The 23507-nt window shown below is 38.2% G+C and overlaps 1 protein-coding gene across 1 annotated transcript; it reads left to right on the top strand.

The window, feature by feature from the left end:
* Positions 1 to 213: 213 nt before the first annotated feature.
* LOC134679948 (microspherule protein 1) lies at positions 214 to 23502 on the top strand. Its single transcript, XM_063538900.1, has 8 exons — positions 214 to 393; positions 482 to 812; positions 1192 to 1410; positions 2745 to 2901; positions 3415 to 3526; positions 4978 to 5128; positions 22520 to 22735; positions 23380 to 23502. Exons 1-8 carry the CDS (start codon positions 299 to 301, stop codon positions 23467 to 23469), a joined length of 1371 nt encoding a protein of 456 aa, XP_063394970.1. The 5' UTR covers positions 214 to 298; the 3' UTR covers positions 23470 to 23502.
* The last annotated feature ends 5 nt before the right edge of the window (positions 23503 to 23507 follow it).

Raw genomic sequence — 23507 nt, 5'->3', positions numbered from 1 at the left:
GAAATGTCAAACTATAAGGATGCTTATACACGATCCCTATAAAAATTAATAAATACATTATCAACAAGGCGTTAAAAACTTGAGCTTGAATAAGCTTTCGAAGCAATTGTCTATGGTATTTTACGTTCCATTTCACGTTAGTATACTAATGACGACATTGCGGTTTAGAGTATGACAATTGACTTCTGCTTATAATGGAACAATACTGTCAAATGCATGTTTTTATTTTGTAACGCAGCATTGGTGTGGTGAAATTAATTAAATTGATTAATGCTTCTCAAAACACTGATTTATTGATATGGATTTCCCACCAACACCGTCTCCTTCAGATAGCAATGACTATCCTGGAATTCCGCCTTCTTTTGACGCACAAGACAATACTAAGCGACGAAGGTAGGTAACGATTCTGATTCCACAATGTTCCGTTTTTACTGTGATATCAGTGTCAGATCATTAGTCAGTTACGTTTTATTTGTTTCAGTTCATCTCGATCGATAAAGCGTCGACGATTCGACGACGAATTGGTGGAATACAGTCTCGGCATTCCAGGGGCTTCGATAGGCAAGAGTGAGAAGCGAATGCGTACACAATCCTACACCAGTCACTTGCCGGAGTTCCCGTTAGTGAGTGCGCCCCCCACGCCCGTAGTGCCGACGCCGCCAGACCGTCGGCGTGGCTCGGGAAAACTGTCTCTGGGCCCGGGTGTATCTAAAAAGTCGAGGCGTAAGGGACAGCTGAGTCAGTTGTCTACAAAGGATCTTGGAAGATGGAAACCTACGGACGATCTGGCACTGATATTGGGAGTGCAACAGGTATCACGTGGCCACAGTCTTGTCATATTTACTTTATTTAAATGAAACACATTATATTAGAATCAAAATCAAGTATATTAATGAATTAGTATCTACTCAGAGGCCCAATCCCAACTGAGTGTTTTTATATTATCTTATATAAATTGAGGCAGGCTAGTGCCAGATTATTACTAAATTGTTATATTATTTGTTACCTAAAATGTTTCTAATAGGGTGTCGTCCACACATCACACATAATATGGGTATTTTGGACCCCTTGTCACTCTTTTCCCACATTTGGCATGACCCACTCTCCCCCCATTGCTATAACGTTATATGACCCTTAGTCTTGCTAGCAACAACAAATAATTGACAATTGCTAAACATTATTTTATTGCAGACCAACGACCTGCGCATAGTCCACCGAGGTATCAAGTTCTCCTGCCGCTTCACCCTGGGAGAGCTGCAGTCCCGCTGGTATGCTCTGCTGTACAACACTGAGATCTCCCGAGTTGCTGTAGCAGCTATGAGGAACCTCCACCCTGACCTGGTGTCTGCTGTACAGCAGCAGGCTTTGTATTCAAATGCTGAGGAAGATCTACTTGGCACAATGAATAGTGTAAGCTTTAAAAGTTGTATAAAAGTAGACACAAGGTTTTAGACAAAATTAAAATTAGTAATCTGAAGGTTACAATACTGCAAATCTATTAAAGTCGCACACTTTCGAGTTGACGCTATTATAGTAGGTACGGAAGTATGGAGGAAATCCAATAGTAATTATATGTACGAGTATGCGGAGTATGACATACTCCTATAACTTATTTCCTCCTTATATTAACCATTATTACTGGTATTAATAAGAACAGTAACAAAAAGTGAAAAGTAAGTAAGTAGCGTCTTTATTAAATTTGTCCATAGTGGATTAGTTTATTATTTATGTCAATCGCATAGAACAAACGATAGCACCTTCTATCTTACATGCAGAGCCATCTGTTATTAAATATTGTTACAAATAATGGTCAATCTGTTGCTATGAAAATGTGTATATTACAGTTTTTGGTCTAATTTGGAACATTCAATTATACAGGGTGTCCCAGAATTCGACGTCAAGCCCTAAACGGATGATAGACCAAGTCATAACAGTTATCATAAAAATACAAAAAAAAATCCAACTCATGTTTTTTTTTTAATTATGGTCTTTTTAAAAATTCACTAAAAAATCCACACCCTGTAATGGTTCTTTAACTCTTGTTACTACAAATTCCATAATATACTAATTTTTTTATTATCGTGTAATCTTGAATAATTACAGGGTGTGGATTTTTTAGTGAATTTTTAATGTGACCATAATTTTTAAAGAACATGAGTTGGATTTTTTTTTGTATTTTTATGATAACTGTTATGACTTGGTCTATCATCCGTTTACGGCTTGACGTCGAATTCTGGGACACCCTGTATAACACTGAACAGCTTAAATATTGATTTAAGCTGTTCAGTGTTATATAATGAACACTGGGCAATGATAGATTTAGGATGTTAACAAACAGTTTTCGGTCTTACAGTAAAAGGCCAGTTAATACCAAAACTTGATACAAATTTTTTACACATTATTAAATTGCACAACAAGACTTAATCGCGTATTTAAGTTTTAAGATTTACCTCCGACGTTTCGAGGACGGCGTTGTCCCCGTGTTCTCGGAGGAGACTGGCTCAAGTTGACATCAACATCTTCTAGCCGCGCGGGTTTTTCGAACTACCCGCACTTGGTCTTGTTTATCAGTTTGAACGTTTTGCGCACTAGGGGTTTTGCGTTTTGCATTGTGCAATTTAATAATTGTGAAAGTATAAATCAGAACTTTGTCACATGTTAAAATCTTTGTATCATAATTATTGAATTTATTTATCATGTTGCTATGATAACCCAAATGTCACATCACATATATCTTCTTCCAGAGCTCTCAACCAACAGTAGAGAGATTCCAGGAGCTCTTAGAACAGAACCCGCATGTGTTCTACCCGTCGAGGACTGCCAAGTCACTGATGGCACACTGGCAACTTCTCAAGCAATACCAACTGCTGCCTGATCAAGTTGTGACACCGCTGCCTAAAGGTATGTTTGGATTATCTATCTATCAAATACCTTTAAACAAGCAATTCTTGTTTATTCATATATATATTTCTGAGATCTTGGAATTGGCTCTAACAATTTCTATGACATTGCTTTGGGGGTTTACGGGGGCGATAAATCGATCTAGTTAGATCTAGCTAGGTAGTCTTTTCTCTGGCAAAACGCGTATTTTTGAGTTTTTATGTTTTCCAAGCAAAGCTTGGTCTTCCAGATATTTATTGGTAATGTGGATGTTTTAAGAACTGTCACAATAATGGTCTGCTGTTTGAAATAAGTACAGGTCTAGAACAAACAAGATTACCTGCCAAAAATCAAAAGCGCAACTGACACAGATGTTCGAACTTTCCAGGTGCTTTGATGATTAAATATATAACTCTCTTGGATGCATAACACAAGTCACCTTATGAAAATGAATTACACACAAGCTGTACTTGTGTATCTATGTTGGTCTGTCTGATTAACTGGTCCCATTCCGTTTTACCTTATTCATTTCAGGCACTGATGAGAATATTTTGACATTTTCGGACGCGGAAGATACAATGAATGACTCAGAATTACCAGATTACAAGGAAGGTGGCATTGATGTCGAAATGCAGCTAGCAGACAGGTAAATCACGTGTTTTATTAATTTTATTTATGAGTAACTTGACTTGACTTGACTTTATCAAAGGAAATAATGTACTCTTGTTCCATTAAGATATTGGATGCTCGCCATTGCCATAAAATTTTGTAATGGTTCATTATAATTTATAGTCAAGATCAATAATATTAACCTTCAAGAAGCCAAGGTTGTGAATGAAAGTTCCGCTAGTATGAATAAAAAAAAATGTTATCCTAGGCCTACACAATACACATGACAGAATTTATTTACAAAAAAATTGAAATGTAAATCATTTCTCTTCCGATATTTAACAAAATATAAACAAAATAAAAACAATTATAAACTAAAATTAAAACTACATAAAGCTACAACTAAAATAACTACTAAACTAAAATAACCTATAAATAAAAAACTGGCTCCAGTTCAGTGCCTTGGGGCAGGGTGCCAAGAAGGCTGGCGGCATTGCCGCGCTGGACGGCAATACCAATGCGTTGCGCAAGGTATGAGCCAGCCCTCTTGTCACCCGTTGCCTCCACGAGGCGCTTCGCCAGCTCGGCGAATATGCCGTGGGCGCCAGAGCCCCACGGCCCTAGGGTTTCCACCCCAAACGGCTCAAACATGCAGCCAGAATCAATGGCTGCATATTTGCGCCGCTTGAGGTGTTCAGCCGCGTTGGCGGCCGCACCAGCTCTGTTAGATGTTCCTGGAAGATGGGACTGCGCAAGGGTGTCCACGCATGTGGCATCCCAAACCAAAGGCCGTCCCATCTTCCAGGGAACGAGGGTCATGCCGTCCGGTCTTTTCCCGTCATCGCGGGCCAAACCAGACGGTTCCAGAACCGCCGGCACCCCAGCCGTGACAAGAGCTCGGCGGAGGATGTCGTTTAGGCTCGCGTGTCGTGAAAGACGGCCGACACTTCTCGCAATGTAAATTAAATTCCCATAATTTATATAATTTAGTACACCACATTAGATTTGTGAGCTGTGATGTGAGCGACCTAATTACATTACATGGTGTAACACCGTAGGTAATGGTAATTCACGCGGTCTTTATATTAGGTATCCCGTGCCAAGCGCTTTATAGGCCCCGTGCAATCGTGCATGAACTATAGGGGGCAGCATAGGAGCCATCAGATTTTTGGCGCGAGGCCTAAATGTGTCGTTTATGCTTCCGATGTTGCCCACAAGATGGCAGAACCTACTATGCACAAGGAAACGTACCGACGCGAACGCGGTAGATGGTAGCACTTGCTTTGGCTATATACATGTGCACATATGTTTCCGATTCAGGCCACAAGATGGCAGACCCTCCAACGCGCACGGTCCCTATAGTTCGTGTCATTCACGCGCTTTGACAAATCTGCGCGACATCTTCAACCTTTAATAACATGAAAATACGAGTCAAGGCACGCGTTTTTGTGAATGACACGATAGCGTAATTTTTGTTATACCTTATAGGATACAGAAGAAGGACATCCGCCTGCTAGAAACATCGCTGAGCCGCTGGCAGGTGCTGGTGCAGTCAGTGGCGGGCGGCGGGGAGCTGGACAAGCACACGCTGGCCGTGCTGCGCGGCCGCCGAGTGCGCTACCTCATGCGCTCTAGGGAGGTTAGTAAAAAATCCCATCCGCGTCGCCACTGATAGGTATGTACTTGGCAATGAAACAAGTGCGTACGATGGAAGCTCGTTTATTACTGGCGCAGGCCAGGATACAGCGGACGCGCGGATTGAAGCGCGGGGACGTCACATGCATACATATCACCATTCCTATTTATATTAGAATTTCGAAAGCTTCGTATGATCGTTACCTTTTAATGATTTAACTGCTGGACCAAATGCCCTTGACGTCTCACTATTAATCGTGTCCGCTGTCTATCCGTATCCCACAATTGCCACCTTAGAATTTTTCATCTCATAAATTACGTCATTTCAAATTAGGGGGGGGGGGAGGGTCTGGACATCGGATGACGGTAGCGTGAAGTAAGAGGAAATGGGGTCATTTGAAGCATGATTTTTGGATGATTATAGGGGGGGGGGGGGGGGGGGGGTCAAAAATCCTCAAAAATCGATGACGTAATTTATGGACAGCCCCATCGGATAATCACAGGTACGTGTACAACGTAACGTAGGTACGTGGTCTCTTGTCATGTTTAAAAACAACTTAAAGGGGCCCACAGATTACCAGTTCGCTGGACGATATCAGCCTGTCAGTTGCTCAGAGTTGCCAACTTTCACGTTTAACTGACAGGCCGATATCGTTCGGCGGACTGTTAATCAGTGGGCCCCTTTAAGTTTAACAAGTTTCTTAAGCTTTTTGAGTAGGTTAGTCAGTTTATTTTATTAATTGTTCTAAAAGTCGAAAAAAATGTCCGTCGTCTAACCTAAAAATTATCAAAAAAATTAAAACATGTAACAAAAATTTCGTATCACGCAGACTCCATTATAATTTACAGCGCCATCTATCTATAACGTGTCAATCTAAACACGACATGCGGTATGTTAAAAATTGTCTCAATTTCATGCTAGGTGGCGGTAAATAGGTGTTTGCGACTTTGTTTACCCTTCTCAATAAGACATGCTCGACCAGTGTCACTCACCTCCGCTGGCATTGCAAAGTGCAAAAAATGCCCTTATGCAACTTGCAAGATCAAGATGATGATACCATTGATACCTACTTACCTCACAATAGATGTCAACCAGCAAAATAATGTTCTCATTACTGATTCAGTTACAGTTTCCCAAATACATAATATTATTTAGGAATCTGTAACTGAATCTAGTTGTTACCCATCGGGTTCAGAATCCTAAAAATACTTAGCAGAATTCATACCTGGACCCTTGTACCTGACTGGGACGAGATGGGTCAGATGGGTGTACCTACCAACGTACATATAAATCATATAATGTTGATTATTATGAGGAGTACGGCGTGGACAGTACTTACAGTAATTCAACCAAAGAAACATAGGTCACATGTATACACCGGGTATACACTGTCCACAGTCGTCACGTCCCTCAGCCATGGGGATACGACAAAGGAGAGACTTACAGTATTTTCATTTAGAGACAAAACTCTTTGCGATGTGCTGGTATCTATCTTATTATTGTACGGTTATCGGATAAAATCTATCTTCTTCTTCTTCCTCGCGTTCGCCCGGCATTTTGCCACGGCTCATGGGAGCCTGGGGTCCGCTTGACAACTAATCCCATGAATTGGCGTAGGCACTAGTTTTTACGAAAGCGACTGCCATCTGACCTTCCAACCCAGAGGGTAAACTAGGCCTTATTGGGATTATTCTGGTTCCCTCACGATGTTTTCCTTCACCGAAAAGCGACTGGTAATCGGATCTGGTGGTTATCGGATAAAATCTGTAAGGAGGGAAAATCTACTTTAACAAACTGTTGATAGACAAAAAAAATACAATTGAATTTAGTAAGTATTATCATGTATGAATTTATTTCTTATTACATTGGCATGCTTCTCCCACGGAATACATACCGTGGAAAGTTCTAGATAAACACATTGCCCTCACATACTCGGCTCCGAACCAATCGAGCTGATGATTGTCAATATTTTTCAAAGATAATGTAAATTAAAATAGTTGAAGCGATTAATCACGCGTCACGTCAAGGTCTGACATCGCCTGTCTGTTGTGGGGTAGTTGCCATGGCGGTGTCCCACCTGGTTGACTGACATATAGTGAACCTTGTTATAAAGACACAAGGGTCATATATGGTCAATGAACAGTGTTAGTATGCCACTAGGGCGGGACCGTGACCGTACTTGTGAACTAGTAATCTTGATCACAAATGTTGCATGCACTTGCAGGATAGAAATACCTGTTGGACCTTTGACCTTGAAGAACTACAGAAAAACGTTGAGGTTGCTTATTTTTGGCTGAAATGGAAATATTATCAATTTTTTCTAAGAACTAATAAAAACTTTAATAATGGAATGTCACGTAAAAAGTTTTTGGCGAAAATTTCATTTTTGGTACAAGCTTTTATCGCTGACTGTACTTTTCTTTCCACAGGCAACTAATGCTCATCGAGACAATTCTAAAAACCCCAAACACAATTAGGTTTCGTTGTTTTATCACATAGTTCCTATGGCCACCTCCGGTCTCCATCATCAGATCAGCTCGATGACACCATAATATTGCATTGTCACCCGACTTACGTATGTGTGCAAATATTCAGCTCAATCGGAAACCGGGAAGTGGATCAAATTTAACTTGCAAGATTTGATTACACACAGACAATGGACAGGTGAAACGAAATAAAAGCTTGTAAAAAATATCTATCTTTTGTGCAAAAATTTTTTGATGTCAATTGATTTTATCTGGATTATCCCCCTGAGTGCCATTTGCACCATGTCACTAACCCGGGGTTAACCATTTATGCCTGGAATTACGATGGTTACACCCCGGGTTAGTGGGATGGTGCAAGTGGCTTATTTATAAACCTCAATTAGCTAATAATCGTTGGTCTTTATCCGTCATTTTGAATTATGTATTTGTAAGAAAGGGATAAAACATAATTTAACTCAGCAGTTCTCAAACTTTTTTGGTGACGGAACCCTTTTGCAAAGCGAAATATTTGCAGGTACCCCAAATTAAAAATATTCGTTCGTCACTGTGGACCAGATATACCTACCTATAGAAGTGCTGGTTTTTTTCTTATTACCTATTACAAGTATTTTCGCGGAACCCCAACAGAGGCTTTGCGGAACCCTAGGGTTCCGCGGAACACACTTTGAGAATGGCTGATTTAACTAAATCAGGCCCGTCAGTAGTAGTAGTAGGTATTGCAGGAAAAGAGGAATAGCGATACATTACTTAATTGAAGTCAATGTGGCGAAGACCGTCTATAAACTTTTTCGTCGCTTTTAATTCTTGCGTTTTGTACATACTCCACCACCCTATGGTATTCCATTCGCGTCTCACTCTCTCATTAAGCAAAATGTGAGACAAAATATACATGTTCTGCACAAAAATGTTATAATATCGTTCTTCTCCATAGTTTCTTGTAATAAAACTACAATAAGTTACCATTAGAACATTGATTGTACGATTGTTTTATTTTCGTCCTCTACATATTGATTCTGATATCCAAAAATAACAGACGAGTTTGACGTGTGTCTGTGAAACCGGATCCTATCAGGTGCTTAATTATTTTAAGATATTTGAGCAACCTTACTTATCGACCTTAAATAAAAGTAACATGAATAGGTGCTAGACGCTACCGGTAACCTATAGAGTACCTATCTCAATCTTACCCAGACAACCAGGTTAACTGGAAGAGATCCCTCAAAGGGATAAGTTCGCCTTTGTACTTCTTGCTCATTGTATGTTATTTTTAATATGTCTTTTTGTACAATAAAGAGTTTACTACTACTACTACTACAACCTTACCATAAAAATCCAAAAATGGGAAGGCCTTGTGATTTGTGGCATGGCGAGAAAATGCCACCAGTAACTAAGCATTCCCCTAATATTAGGCAGTACCAGCAGTGATACTAGTACAGTCGCCATCAGAGATACAAGGTGCTCACAAATATCTGAGCACGCCTCTATTGTCAAGGCGCTAGAGTGCGTGTTCAGATATTTTTGAGCACCTCGGCCGCGCCGATATATCTGATGGCGACTGTACCAGCAGTGATACTAGTACTAGCAGAGGGCCGAAGAAATGGATTCTGATGGAAGGCGATTTATCTCTTTACCAGTCCAAGGGACATCATTATATTTCCCAGACACGGCATTTCAAACATGTGTTCTATTTTCGATGAGTAAAACTGACATTCGATGGTCATTTTTTAAATGTTAGTCTGGTAAAGGGTTATATTTTTTTTATAGGACATTTTTACACAAATTGGCTAAGCCCCACGGTAAGCTCAAGAAGGCTTGTGTTGTGGGTACTCAGACAACGATATATGTAATATATAAATACTTAAATACATAGATAACAATCATGACTCAGGAACAAATATCTGTATCATCATACAAATAAATGCCCTTACCAGGATTCGAACCCGGGACCATCGGCTTCATAGGCAGGGTCACTACCTACTAGGCCAGACCGGTCGACTATGTAGGTCGACTATATACATCATAAGGACACTTGGCTCCTGAACTGTGGCGTGGAAAGCAAGTACTACGTACCATACTATTGACCACATTAAACTGTCCACAAATTCGGAGTAACGAAAATGCCAAACAATGCTTTAACTGTTATTGACATCGGGCAAGAAAATGCCGTGGCGATCAGTGCTGCGATCAGTGTAACAAGAGTAACAAGAGGCTGAACTGGTCATCATCAGGCCCCGTAAACAACATGCCAATCGCTAATGCTCTGTAGCGAACGAAACCCAACAGTCACTATCACACTAATATGGAAGAGTGATAGAAAGACACAAAGCGGTTCGTAGCGTATCGTAAGCGATTGTCACCTTGGCTAGACCGCCAGTTGCTGCCACGTCCTACTAGGAAGTCAAGAGACTGCATGGCAATAAAGATTGGCCATTACTTCACCGACAAGATCATAGCTCTTAAGTTAAGTAGGCATTGACGATGCTCAACCTTACAGGAGAGACCACATCATATTAAGGTTACTATTACCAGCGCTCCCGAAGAATAATTGAAGGTGAGAGACCAGGGTTATTACCGTGAACCACTACGTTCATTCGTTTGTCTATTTTCCTCTATCGCACTTGCATATTGGAGTGATAGAGACGCAAATGGACGAAACTTCGATTTTCGATGTTCGCGGTAGACCCTCAGCTGTGTCAATAAAGCAAACCTTAATAAGCAACACGTATTATGACATCTTAAATATAAATTTGGATACACGTGCTTGTAGTTAAAAAAAGTCTGGCTTATTACATTAGGTCAATGGTAAATAATACAGTTAAGAAAATTTACATAAAATTAACATACAATAGGTACATAGAGTATTTATAACAAATGTTCGTATTTATGTTTTCTATAGTACCTACCTAATCAATAACTTGATATGTACATTAACAACGGGTACGTTTAGTGATACTTTTGTGTGTAATACTATTTAATTGTGTTATTTAAATTATATTCTATATTCAAAACGTACTATTGATATAGAAAACCAACAAAACAGGTTTCTTATCTTGTTGATAATCAGTAAGTATCATAATCCGATAGTAAGTGTTTATCTGCTAAACCTTAATTAACAATTTCCTAATGAACGTATGGCATGTACCTATGTACTTTCTTGTTAAGTAATCTACTCCATTTTGATAAACAAATGCATGATTTGATAACTGAAAGCTTAGTTGTTTTACTTATGTTTCTTATCGTATCTTAACATTATGATATCTAGACAATATCGGTTTATAGTCTATTTTGGCGGAACCCCTATCTAAAAGTGCAAAATTAGTGTACCATTTTTTTGATAGCTGGTATAAAATTTATTGAAACTCATATAATGTAGAGGCCCAACGGAGCCGACATGTCCCGTTTGATAAAGGTTCCTTTTAAAATAAGTAAATTAAAAAAATATCTAGACAATATTAAAAACATAGCCGGCATAAGGAATATATACATTATTTATTACAGTAGCAGTGGAACTTCTTTAAGTGAATTCGGGTTAAAAGAAAAATATTTTTAAAGAATAAAATAACATGTCATTTTAAGCCTTATTAAACTTAAAACAACTAAATATTATTTGTGTCGAATCTAGTATTTTAATATAGATTTTCCTGTATTAAATTGAAATTATTATGTTTGCCCTGTAATAAAATAACTCATGTGCTAGTTTTATCATTTTTGCCCTGTATCACTCAAGTTTCTTGTTACCTAGGTTTTAGGTACAGTTTTGGCCATCAGATATATCCGACCGGTCAAGGTGTTCACAATATCTGAACACGCACTCTAATGACTCTAACGCCTTGACAATAGAGGCGTGCTCAGATCTTTGTGAGCACCTTGGCCGCTCCGATATATCTGATGGCGACTGTACAGTGTTAGGAATTTCATTAAAACAATTTCGATCCAGTATCCCATTAAAGTCGTTAAACCCTCACAATCAATGCTTCGCGTGGACAATAATGAAAAAGTGGTACAGCTTTTTAATGTAGGTATTCGTGCTACCCCTGACACCCGGCTCAAGGCCGCAGCCCTAATGGCTCTGCCGTATGATTTGACGCTCACTATCAGTCGCATCGATACAATATACGTATTGATTGCCCTCGTTCCCATTCATCTATTCTAAGACCAGTTGCTTAAATATATATTGTGATTGTGACACCGTGCCTTTATCTAAGACTTCGTAATACCCTTCGGTTTTTATCAGCTATTATCACTTGAATATATGATATCGAATTAACAATCTGCACCTATTTTCCATACCGCTAAGTCTTGTAAGACTCGAACCGCTTGCGACAAAAATGACTGAGCACAGTATGCAGTGGTTATTGACGACAGGTAATTCCATTGTGTCAATGTTTTGCGAGCCGGAGTGCTAAACGTACCATGTTTACACAATAACACTTAAAACACGACCATTGTTTTGCTATAGCCCGCGCATTGATTCAAAACATTTCGAGTAGCCTGAAAGGAATACTGGAGGAAATTTGTTCATGTCCGGTGGATCTGCCGTGCCAAGTTTGAGTGATGCTGTAATTTCTTCGTTGATTACTTAGTGCTTATAAGTGAGGTAAATGTTTGCTAATGTACCGATAAGAAGTCTTTCGTTACTGTTCGGAGAATATCGTCAGATTCGGGGAATCAGTCGGTGTCAGTTTGTGTGAAGTTGCTGGTCGAGCGTAATCCATTCTCTTGCATGGTGTAATGTGTATCTTAGTCGGAAAGTATGATGGGTGCAATAATAAAATATTTTGAAAAGCAATAAAAGCAGAGGTGGAAATCTGGCTGGCACTTCAAACTAATTACCTATATTTCTTTTGTATGTTGTTCCATACATTAATATGAGTATTATACTACTCAATTGTATACCTATTCCTATATTTGCTACATTTAAAAAATGTACTTAGTCTTGATTACCAAGCCAATAACGAGATTTGTCGATGTGGAAATTAAGCGATAGTGGTTAGCAAAAAGACCATTTTCTAATATTTCATAAAGCCATATTCTAGAAAGAGATACATAGTCAGTAGTTTTTTCTCAATTTCCTTAATGGTGTTAGTTCAAAACAATCAATATCAATAAATTAAATGGGGTGTTTATTTTATTGTTATATTAATAGTTATTGTATTAACTATTGGGGCATTCCATGAAATCGTCTACCGTTTACAAACGCGAATGTTCTGAAGATTTGCAGGTATAAGAGTTTCTTTTTTATGACAAATAGTCAAAAATATGCACAGACAAATAATCGATTGCTTTAAATGCCAAAAAAAAAGTCGCAACACAGGAAATAAAATGCGTTTGTACGGGACAGCCCGTGGAATGCTCCTATTCTGCAATGAGGAGAGTACAGAGCATCGTTGTCGCATTGCAATATGGTTTAGATATACAATTTATTGAATGAATTAGGATATTTTCAGATGTATTACAAATTACAAGCATACTTTCAGATGTTAAAATAACTTGGAATTTTAAAGAAAAAATATCTTTAAATTGTAAACAATTGATTTTTTCTATCTTAGCGTTTATCACATACAATCTCAGCTACTACTTACCTAGGTTCTTATTCTTAGGTAGGTATAGGTATATACAGGTGTCGAAGTAATTTTTTACAAATTTATTACAAAGTTACTGTTGAAATCAGTTCTTAGCTCATATTATAATTAGTAATTACGGACTTGCGTACAAAAATCGATTTTACTCTCGTACCTAACTTGACTTATCAATGTTTGTACAAGTGCGATGTTAGGTAATCTCAAACTAACCATATTTGTATTTTATGTTCTTACATAGAATAAAAATGTGGCAAACTAAAGTAAATCCGGCAAGATGATAGAGTCGGACCAAAAAAAGTCTGCAGCGGATTTGATAGCCCACGCAGTGCAAGTGTCATTTATACGTCATCAGTTTATAGAAGTTTGACGTTTAAAATAACACTTTCGTCTAAAATAACACTAACACCGTGCGAAATCGCCTTTTTATACACACGTAGTCCTCATTTTCCTCTCTGGATATTAAAATTATTGAAAATATCTTTACACAATAAGTTTTCGTTTATCGACCACAGCCATGCCCCTACGTTAGATTTTTTTCTAATTATAATTATGTATTATGAGACTTATGACTCTTATGAGCATTTAAAAATATGTATGAAATCTGTTTTTCGCTCCTAACTTATACAATAAGTAATCAAAAAATCTAAAAATATCTAACGGAGGGGCATAGCTATGGTTAATACACCTACATCAAATTATGAAAAATATTTTCGATAACGTATAATAACGCAATATTCGGAGAGGAAAATGGGGACTACGTTTGTATGGAGAAGCGGCCGTCCCCTTTCCTCTTGAGTAGGTACTGTAGCTTCGAGACCCTTGCAAGATTGTAAACTTAAAAAATCTGAAATTATTTATAATGTTGCGGATTAAATAGGAGTATTTATCAGGCTTGAAGTCCCTTCTAAAATTCCGCTTCCATAAGTACCTACCTACGGTCTATATATCAACATGGTGGGCATTTTTTGAATTTCGATCGTTCGATTTCGTCACTCGAAAATCGGTGGAAAAAGGCAAAATGCAAATTTTTGAAATACGAGCGATAGAAATTGGGAATCGAGTGTTATTGACCACTCGTTTTCAATTCTATTAGTAGAATTTAAATGCCTTGTAGTGGAGATATTATTGAACGCAATACACGAAATCAAGCGGTCGTTGTTTCAAAAATCGGCTTCTTGGTGGTAATGGCTGAACCATTTCAATATGGACAAGGAAGCATAATGGTGACTGAAATGTACATAGACATAATTTACCTGCTTGTTTTATACCTACATATACCTATCAAGTTTACTACCGAAGGTTACTCAAATTCAATCAATTTGCCATTTCGAAATTGTCGAATCCTGCACATGCGGTTTTTATTGTCCTGATAAGAGAACCTTGCATTATACGCCTGTTTAGATCAGCTTTGGCTGAAGGTCGATTGTGGAAACTGAAAAGGCAATTAAATATACATATAACCTTTGAATTACAACTATGTCCATTGATATGTTGTCTCTCTAGCGGCTCAAAGCCAGGTTGTAGTTATAATTAAAATCATATCAGTATTATGCATGTAAAGTGTTATTTTGGAGTTTGGATATTTGTTACTCAATCAGGAAAAGACAGCTGAAAATAATAGGTGAAATAACGATAATTAACATAACATACAGCTGGCGCGGCACATCATTATAGTTTAGTGTGGCTCCAACTAATTTGAAGGTTTCAAAATATTTTTAAGGTTTCTTATTTACTGAGTAAATAATATCGGAATTGATTCCTCCAAAAGTCACAAAATACTGACACCTCCTCGCCTAACTTTGAAATCTATACAACCTGAATAAAGTGAATACACGGCTGTTTTATTTTGGAAAAAAAATCCTTATTTATTTACATTTTTATAATGGCTAAACACATCAGACCTGTTGTTTGCTCGAAACATAAACTAATATCATTATAATATCCAATGTTTGCACGCGTCGTTAGCGACTGTAACAATGGCCCGAGTTCATTTGGAGCGTAATTAGATCTGAATTTGTTGAACTTGACCACGTGACATTATTGTTATAATATTGTAAAATATATTGGTGGCCGTTTAAACAAGGCAAAAAGTAGCCACTGATTTTATATCTGATTTACGGTATGTGCAGTCACCGAAGGCCGCAAAACCTGACACGATCTTATTTGTAGAGTCATAACAGCGTACGCTTGTCACATATTTTTGCGGCCTTCGAAGAGTAACATGTTATTCCAGGTTGCTGTACCTAATAAAATAACAGTTCTATTGGGCAATCTACTACCTTGTTTATACGACAACGGTTTCACTCACTTGAATTTTTAGTCGCTATTGGCGACATGTTTCGCGGGCCCGTCGGAATATGAATGATGTGGTTAGAATATGTCTCACGAAAGTTTAATATCGAATCTACTACCTACTACCAATTTGACCGGTTTGTAGTTGGCTTGGGTAGTACAATAGATTAGCCATACCAACTGTCGTTTTACTATCTAGAATATAAAATCACAATTTCATGTTCCGAATAATGCAACCTGAGACTTGACTAGAGCAATTTTTCGTGTTTGTAAGCCATTGGAACCGTGGCTTACAAATAATAGAACGATGGCATAATACTTTAAAGCAAGTCCTAAGATAAGGCGAATAATATATACTAGGGTGTTGCTTATTTCGTCGAAATTGAAATTTTCTATGTCTCACCCCCTTAAATTGTTCTCTTTCACTAAAAAACAAATGTGGATTTATTTCAGAATTTTTAATTTCGTTTTAGGGGTCGCTACCGCGCGCCCTGTAGCCCGGGCGTAAGAATACGGCTACGGTATCCCCTGCCTGTCGTAAAAGGCGACTAAAAGGGGTTCTCGGGGTCGGAGACGGTCGCAGCTAGGGACTGCGACCAAAAAAAAAAAGGAGAGTACCCTCAAAGAGGCATAGCGTTAGGACGGCACTGACGCGTTCACTGGAGATCCCAGAGCCGTCCGAAATGCGCTGAGAAGGACTACTGGGAGGTTTTTAGTCGGTGAAAGTCCGACATAACCTCCGCGCTGTCCCTGCGGTGCGGAGGTATCCATAACGGATTTTCCTTTAGAAAATTTATATTATGTACTACCTTAATATGTACTTCTGGACTGTCTATGTAGCAAAATATAACATTATCTAGTACAATTTGAAAGTATATCTACCTACGTAAATACGTATTAAGTACACACCGACTAATCCTAGCACTCCTACCACTCACGGCTGACCAAGAACAAACAGAAGTATTACAGAACAGAACAACAGAATGTCTAATAAAATATATTAAATCGAGAAACAACACGAACTTTGAGGAAACAAACTTTATGGTATATTAATTATAACGATAAATAGGGAAATAAGTGTTAGTCGGAGCCTGAAAATAATTATTATCGTTTATCCTTCAACATACATTGAAACGTTATTTAACCAGACGCAAAACAAATAAGTCTTTATTGTTGATAAACACAACTATATGGTTATACCACATTTATATAAATTGTACCAAACTACAAGAATTAAAGTCGGTTTACTCTTTAAAAGCCCCTGATAAAATTCAAATAGCGGCACCCTATTAACTCTTTACGTTTATAAGTATTTGGGTTTTCCGTAGTTAAATTCATACTTAAGCCTTGAGATCGATGTAAAATAATGTGATCGCTGATTAGAGCTGTATATAGGTATTCTAAGGCAGAGCAAACTTTGCTTACCTTATCTTTATGAGCAATTTAAGTATAATTTTCAAATATCATAAAATATATTATGCAAGCAGTACCTACAAGACTGAAACTATTAGTAATGCACTGCCATAAGTGCCAGATGTAAAATTCTAGAGGACGGGGCACATTTCGACTAAGTTTAAAAACTGAAATATAAAAAAACTCCGGGAGTGCCGACAGAAGTGAAAACTCAATGACTAGTCCAAAATGTCTGCAGCACTATGTATAAATGACCCATCCTCCTTTCTATTGAAAAACTTCAGTTCCGAAATTGCTGGCCAGTGAGCTTAAATTTGTAGCGTTTTGTTTAAAATTCGAATAGAAATTGTAAAGTTACCTTGCAGACCTCGCATCTAAATATATTTGGTCATGATATTTTGAGTTTTATTCACCAGTACTAGAGTTCACTTTTACTAGCGATTTCATCAAGATGTAGCTTTGTTGAATTATATTAGAGTGATATAAAGTTAGAACACTTAGGCCCACTTGCACCATTCCACTAACTCGGGGTTAACCAGTTAAACCTGGAGTTACTATGGTTACCAGTACAATTTGACACTGGGTTAACGGTTTAACCGTTTAACCCCGGGTTAGTGGGATGGTGCAAGTGGGCCTTAGAATGTAACTGTGAGATCCCCAACTTTCAGCCCGTACAAGATTAGAACATTGAGCTTTATTGCTTAATATACAAGTCCAGTTTTAAATAATTGACCCAGGCCGGCGGCGCGGCTGAGCAGGCCCAGGTTCTCAAGCGCCGCAAATATTCGTCCTTACTTAAGGACTACGAGTTTGCGGCGCTCGCGGTAGAGACACTGGGCCCTTGGTCAGCCGACATGCAGGCCTTTGTGAGGGCCCTGTCGGGACGGCTGATTGACGCCACAGGGGATCCCAGAGCTGGCGCGTATTTCTCGCAACGAATCGCCCTGGCGGTTCAGCGAGGAAACGCCGCCAGCGTAATGGGTACCATGCCACAGGCGGACCTGCTAGAGGGGGTATTCTTTTTATAATTAGGTTTTTATTTTATAGGTAAGTTTCTTTTATTTTAGTATTAATTTTAATTTCTTTGTAGTTTTAGTTTATTTTAATAAGTTATTTTATATTCAATATGTTATACATAGTTAGTTTCTTTGAAATAAAAAGATTCTTTATTAAAGTTATTTAGCCCATTGACCTGATTATGATACGTTATGACTAAAGTTCTTTGGTGAATAACATTGTCCGTTACACATGACGTCAGCGTTACGTTACGCGTTACGCTGTCTCGAGTTTATCATTTTTTCCCCACCTCAAAAAGTGCTCAGCTAAAGAAGTTTTCACTTCAAAAAATTGGTACCGAAAGCTGCGACGTGGCAATGCCCCCAAGGTGAAAGAAAAATTTATCGTTAATATCGTAGGGCATCGTTAGCTGATAACACGCAGATTTTTGTCAAAGAGTAGTTGTTATCTGAAATGTTTCCTATTTTTCTTGAATGGGCAATAATAGCATAGGTATATTAATTAAGACGCTGGATGCGGATCGCTTCCAACCGGTACGAGTGGAGGTCCAAGGGGGAGGCCTAAGTTCAGCAGTGGACGTCTTATGGCTGAGATGATGATGATGATGATATTAATTAACAATGTTTTTTTATACAGGAAATATTTTTAATTTCTATTACATTTTTTATTTCTCTTTATTTTATTGTTTGCGGATTTTAATCACGATCTTTAGAGAGCTTTAGTAGTTTGTTTTCGAAAATGGTTTGTTAATTATTATTTGGTTTCTTTTCAACTCTAACTTGTGTCAAATCCTAATGTGCTGTGCTTTGGTATGACTGACGAACGGCAGCTAACTGTAGCGCACCATATTAACTCAGTAAGTACTACACTAAGTACTCAAATTCGTAGAATTTTCACCCGTATGATAATTGATGCCACCGTTATCTCCAAACACAGGAAATTTCTGAAGTTTCTTCAACCCGCTTTACATACTTTTGTCATTTCCATAACAACGTCGAGCTCTACAGTAATTTTTAGTAGATATGCGCTGTCGATATTTGTGACAATACTCAATCCGTAATGTACCTATGTTACGCAATTTGTGATTACATTTTCAATGCCTATATGTGTCAGGATAGAGCAGATGTGAAATATTATCAAGTTATTTTGATAACGTTTTCGGTGAATCCGTTTTTTGTTCAGGTCAAAAGGCATAATAACTGCATATATATGTTTGGCGGCATTGTCCTTAACGCGGCCCAATCTGATTGTAAACAATTATGAGTAAAAATACTTAATTTAAGTAAAGTGTTTCTATTATTTTAGAACAAAAAAAGAACACGATTTGTTCGCCGTTGGTCTGGCTCGCATTTGGTCCAGGTATAGGTACTTTAAGCCAGTCAAATTGCGTAAATACACGTGTCCTCGTACCTTGTTCAAGTGTTCACTAATATATTTATGAAAGTAATTGTTCATCAAAATAATTGACTTACTGAACATATTGATCGGTGGTACGTTCTTTCGTAGAGTTGGTGACAAAAATAAACAACTAAGTATAGTGATATTACAGAAAAAAATATGTGTTATTGACTGTAAACTTAATTATTACTCACTAAAGTATCGCAATAAAACAAATCGTGTGCCACGTGATGGCAGGTCTAGATATGTTTCGATGTGTTTGAGTTTGTACATGTGCATTGTGCACGCAAGTAGGTAGGTACTTAGGTGGAGTTGGCGCACTAGGTTCGAGTAGACAAATAGAATTTCCACTTGCACAAATGCTGGCGGGGCAGACCCTCCCGCTTCCTCAGACCCTTACCTTACACTGGCAATGATAACTAAATGTTTAATTAACTCGATAAATTGTTGATAAGAGCCGTTTCTCTTGTAGTATAAATAGGTACAATGTATACTATGTACGATAAAAGAGGTAGGTCTTTATAATTCGATGCGTTTAATTTCTTATTATTAAGTATATACTAGCTGTGCTCGCGACTTCGCCCGTGTTAGAGTCGCTCCGTATAATTTCCCCCCCTTATGTTCAAAATAAACTGCCCTACGTCAGTGTCCGAAGTATTTTTGCATGTCAAATTTTAACATTACTGTAATTAGGTAGGTAGTTTAGTCGTAAAAAGGTAACCGACAGACAGTTTCTTGCGCATTAATATTAGTGCTTTAGTACCTATAAATTTTAAAGATGTAGGTCTGTATATTAAACCCTGATAAATACATAGGTGTAGATGAGCGATTTGAAATGGTAATGATTTGAGGTAAATTACATGGTAGGTAGGTACTCGTATTAAGTGGCGTAACAAAACTATAACCTTTTTCATTCAAGGGGCCTGGGGGAAATGTCTTATAGGTAGTGAGGAGGATGATTATGATGATTATTTCTAGAAAACTTATCTGGAGACGAAGTTGTAATTAGTTAGACATTTTCAGAGGTGATTCTTAACATTTTGTGAAACGCTTACCTACTCGTAATTCGTTAAGTTAAATTAGAATAACCGGGCCAAAACATTTTTAACTTACCGCTCAACCGGACAAATTGTAGGATAATTAATCTACAAGACTTTTACTTGCACTCTTAGCCTACCAAGTCGGGACTCTGTCAGTAAGTACAGTCAAGGAATTTAAATTCCGACCCATTTCGTACTTTGTCACAGTGACAACCGTATGAGGTCTCTAGCGGCTTTCATATTGATTGTCACTGTGACAAGGTACGAAATGGGTCGGAATTTAAAATCCTTGACTGTACTTCGTGACTAAACTCTTAGTGTAGAAATATCGGGAACTCAAAATAACAAATTGACATAAGTGTAGCTGTAGCCTTCTGCCTTCTGCTATTTACTATTCGCTGCCACTTAATAAATAAAAATGTAAATCACTTGCATGTCTATTTTTACGATGCATTTTTGCAAAAAAATGCGTTAAATTAGCGTATTATACAACTAGTACCGGACAACAATAATTACATATTTACCACTGCTTATATTAGGTACCTACCACCCTACCTACTTGCAACAGTGAAACAATTCTAACCATTAAATCCTTCCGATGCATCGTGTAAACTCACGGCCTCGAATGTTAAACGTTAAAATGGTGTGCAAACAGTAGCTTGTTGAGATACAGTACGGGCTATAGCTAATAGCTAGGTAACGCTGTGCAAAGGGTACTGGGTACTGGTGGTACAGAGCTCTCCACACACACAACCAGGCTACTTCCTTTGCTCACCAACTGCGTTGCCTCAATCGCATCAATAGTAAGTTTGACCTCCGATTACGCTTAGCTGTTACAAATTTAGAGGTCTCTTTTTAAATGTTGGCCTGAGGCTACTCGCTCAGCAAGCAGGAATAGCAGCACTGATAGCGTTATCGAGGAATTGTCATGTCAACAACACTATCTTGCTTGTTACAATAGTTATTACAATAACGAGATATTTTACAATACGGTTGGAAAAAAATATATGTAGTGTTTAATTTCTGTCGTTCAACTCGTTCATATTATAGTTGACCCAAACCAAACGGACGACCGGGGTCGTAAAACTTCTCATTCACACTCGCACGGTTGAAGCTGGGGTGAGAGAGATAGAGATATGATCCCAGTCGTCCGTTTGGTTTGAGTCTACTATAGTACCTAGTTATGATGATGTTTTTGTAAGGTACCTATTACTAAGGTACCTAGTGCTATTTAATTTATTATTCATATTTACGCATTAATTATAAAATTATAAATTACCTAACTGTTCCCTAACTCCTAGTTTTTCCGGGAAAATGTGAAGTGACATTACTACACATTATAAGGTCACAAGTTCTTTGAAGTTACCTTAATAACTCGGGTCGCCCAACATAGGAACTTTTTGTTTCTATTACGCTAACGTTACGAACTTATATCGTTCTATTTGCGAGGGTACTTGTAGGTACTTGCACAGTCTAAAAAACTATTAAATTAAGTAGGTACGTGGGTACTCACTGCACATTATAGGTACAAATTGGAATCGTATCTAATCGTATTTAAGTGGATAACAATATAATTTCCGATTTCAGCAGTTTTAATTGCGACGTAGTTACGTTTAACACGAATCTCAATTTTATGCGCACAGGCTTATTTTCTATTATTTTGTTTAGTCGTGCGTTTGTCGTCTTTCTAATACTTTTAAGTATCTGAGCACGTTTTCGTTTTATATTATTTTTACTATATGTAGATAGAGCACGTACTCTGCTGGTCTTAAACATGTCTTCCAAATATATGTAGGTACATACCTACATTGTTTCTGTTGTCAGCGTAAAAAGGATTCTTTCTCCGACCTTGTGTGTTGCATACTTAACCATGCAAGGTTGCTATCGCCTTCGTTATCCAACTAGGTGGTTTAATTAAGCGTATCAATTAACAGCTGTGCCTACACTGGCATTAATTAGTTCAATATTGAGCTCGTCGAACAACGCAGCAACTATAAAGGATCTAGGGACTTGTTTAATAATTGGACGCAAAGGGATAATAATAGTAGATGTGTATCGTGGCATCATAACTCCAAAACGAATGAAATATACCTGGAACAAGTCGTGAATCCTTACCAGTCTTGATAAAAATAAATATTGTGTATTGATCAGTGTTTTGGTCGGCAGATCGCAGTGGGGCGGAGTACCCGCGACCACACGATCGACGTGGACCTGACGCTGGAAGGGCCCGCAGCCAAAGTGTCCCGCAAGCAGGCAACCATCCGTTTGAGGAACACGGGTGACTTCTTCATGTCCTCGGAGGGCAAGCGGCCGATCTTCGTCGACGGGCGGCCCGTTCTTCAGGGGAATAAAGTGAAGCTCAATCATAACAGTGTTATTGAGGTGAGAATACAACTCAGTTTAAAAATTGACGAATTTATCAAGTTAGCACTTTCGTTTGTTTCTCATTAACGCTGGGTTGTAAGCCAATCTAATACCTAGTTATGCTCGGGACAGAATTTCTAAATTGTACCTAAACTTTGTCATATGACTTGTTTTAAAAACAATCATTACCCTCCATCGATTTGATGCTTACCATCCTAAATTTAAAATGGTTAACCGCTTCTGACGTTCGGAAAACCGTTCAACTCAGTACCTATATAATAAATTTCAGTTAAAAAATGGTAATCGATTGTAAATCTTAGATAGGCACCTACTCGTAAAGATAAATGAGAAAGAGCTGTGTGTGTGAGCTGTGCGAGATTAATATGTTAGCAAACACTGTTTCATCCACTGTTAAATTGGTATGTTGTTACTAATGCTGACGCCAGAGACCATTGTTCAAGCTAAGTCACGATCCACTATGGATCGTATACCAGCAAGTCCAGTGTTGCCACAACCCATTCGACGGTATCAGCTTACAATATACTTACCTTTGTACATCTTTACGTTTTTGTTAATGAGCTAAAATGTAAAAGTTTTTTTCCCTTTGCTAGCGGTCCGATATATGTATATTGTATACTTTATTCATGTATTTGTATTCACAGATTGCGGGCCTCTGCTTCGTGTTTCTCATTAACCAAGACCTCATCAGCGCCATTCGCCAAGAAGCCGTTAAAGTGAATATTCCTGTATAAAAGTTTTCAATAAAGGGGATTAATTAATACATACTCAA

Source organism: Cydia fagiglandana, chromosome 3 (genome assembly GCF_963556715.1).
Source record: "Cydia fagiglandana chromosome 3, ilCydFagi1.1, whole genome shotgun sequence".
In the NCBI taxonomy this organism is placed as follows: Eukaryota; Metazoa; Arthropoda; class Insecta; order Lepidoptera; family Tortricidae; genus Cydia; species Cydia fagiglandana.
The sequence above is the reverse complement of the archived record's forward strand: the minus strand, read 5'-3'. Positions and strand labels throughout refer to the sequence as shown.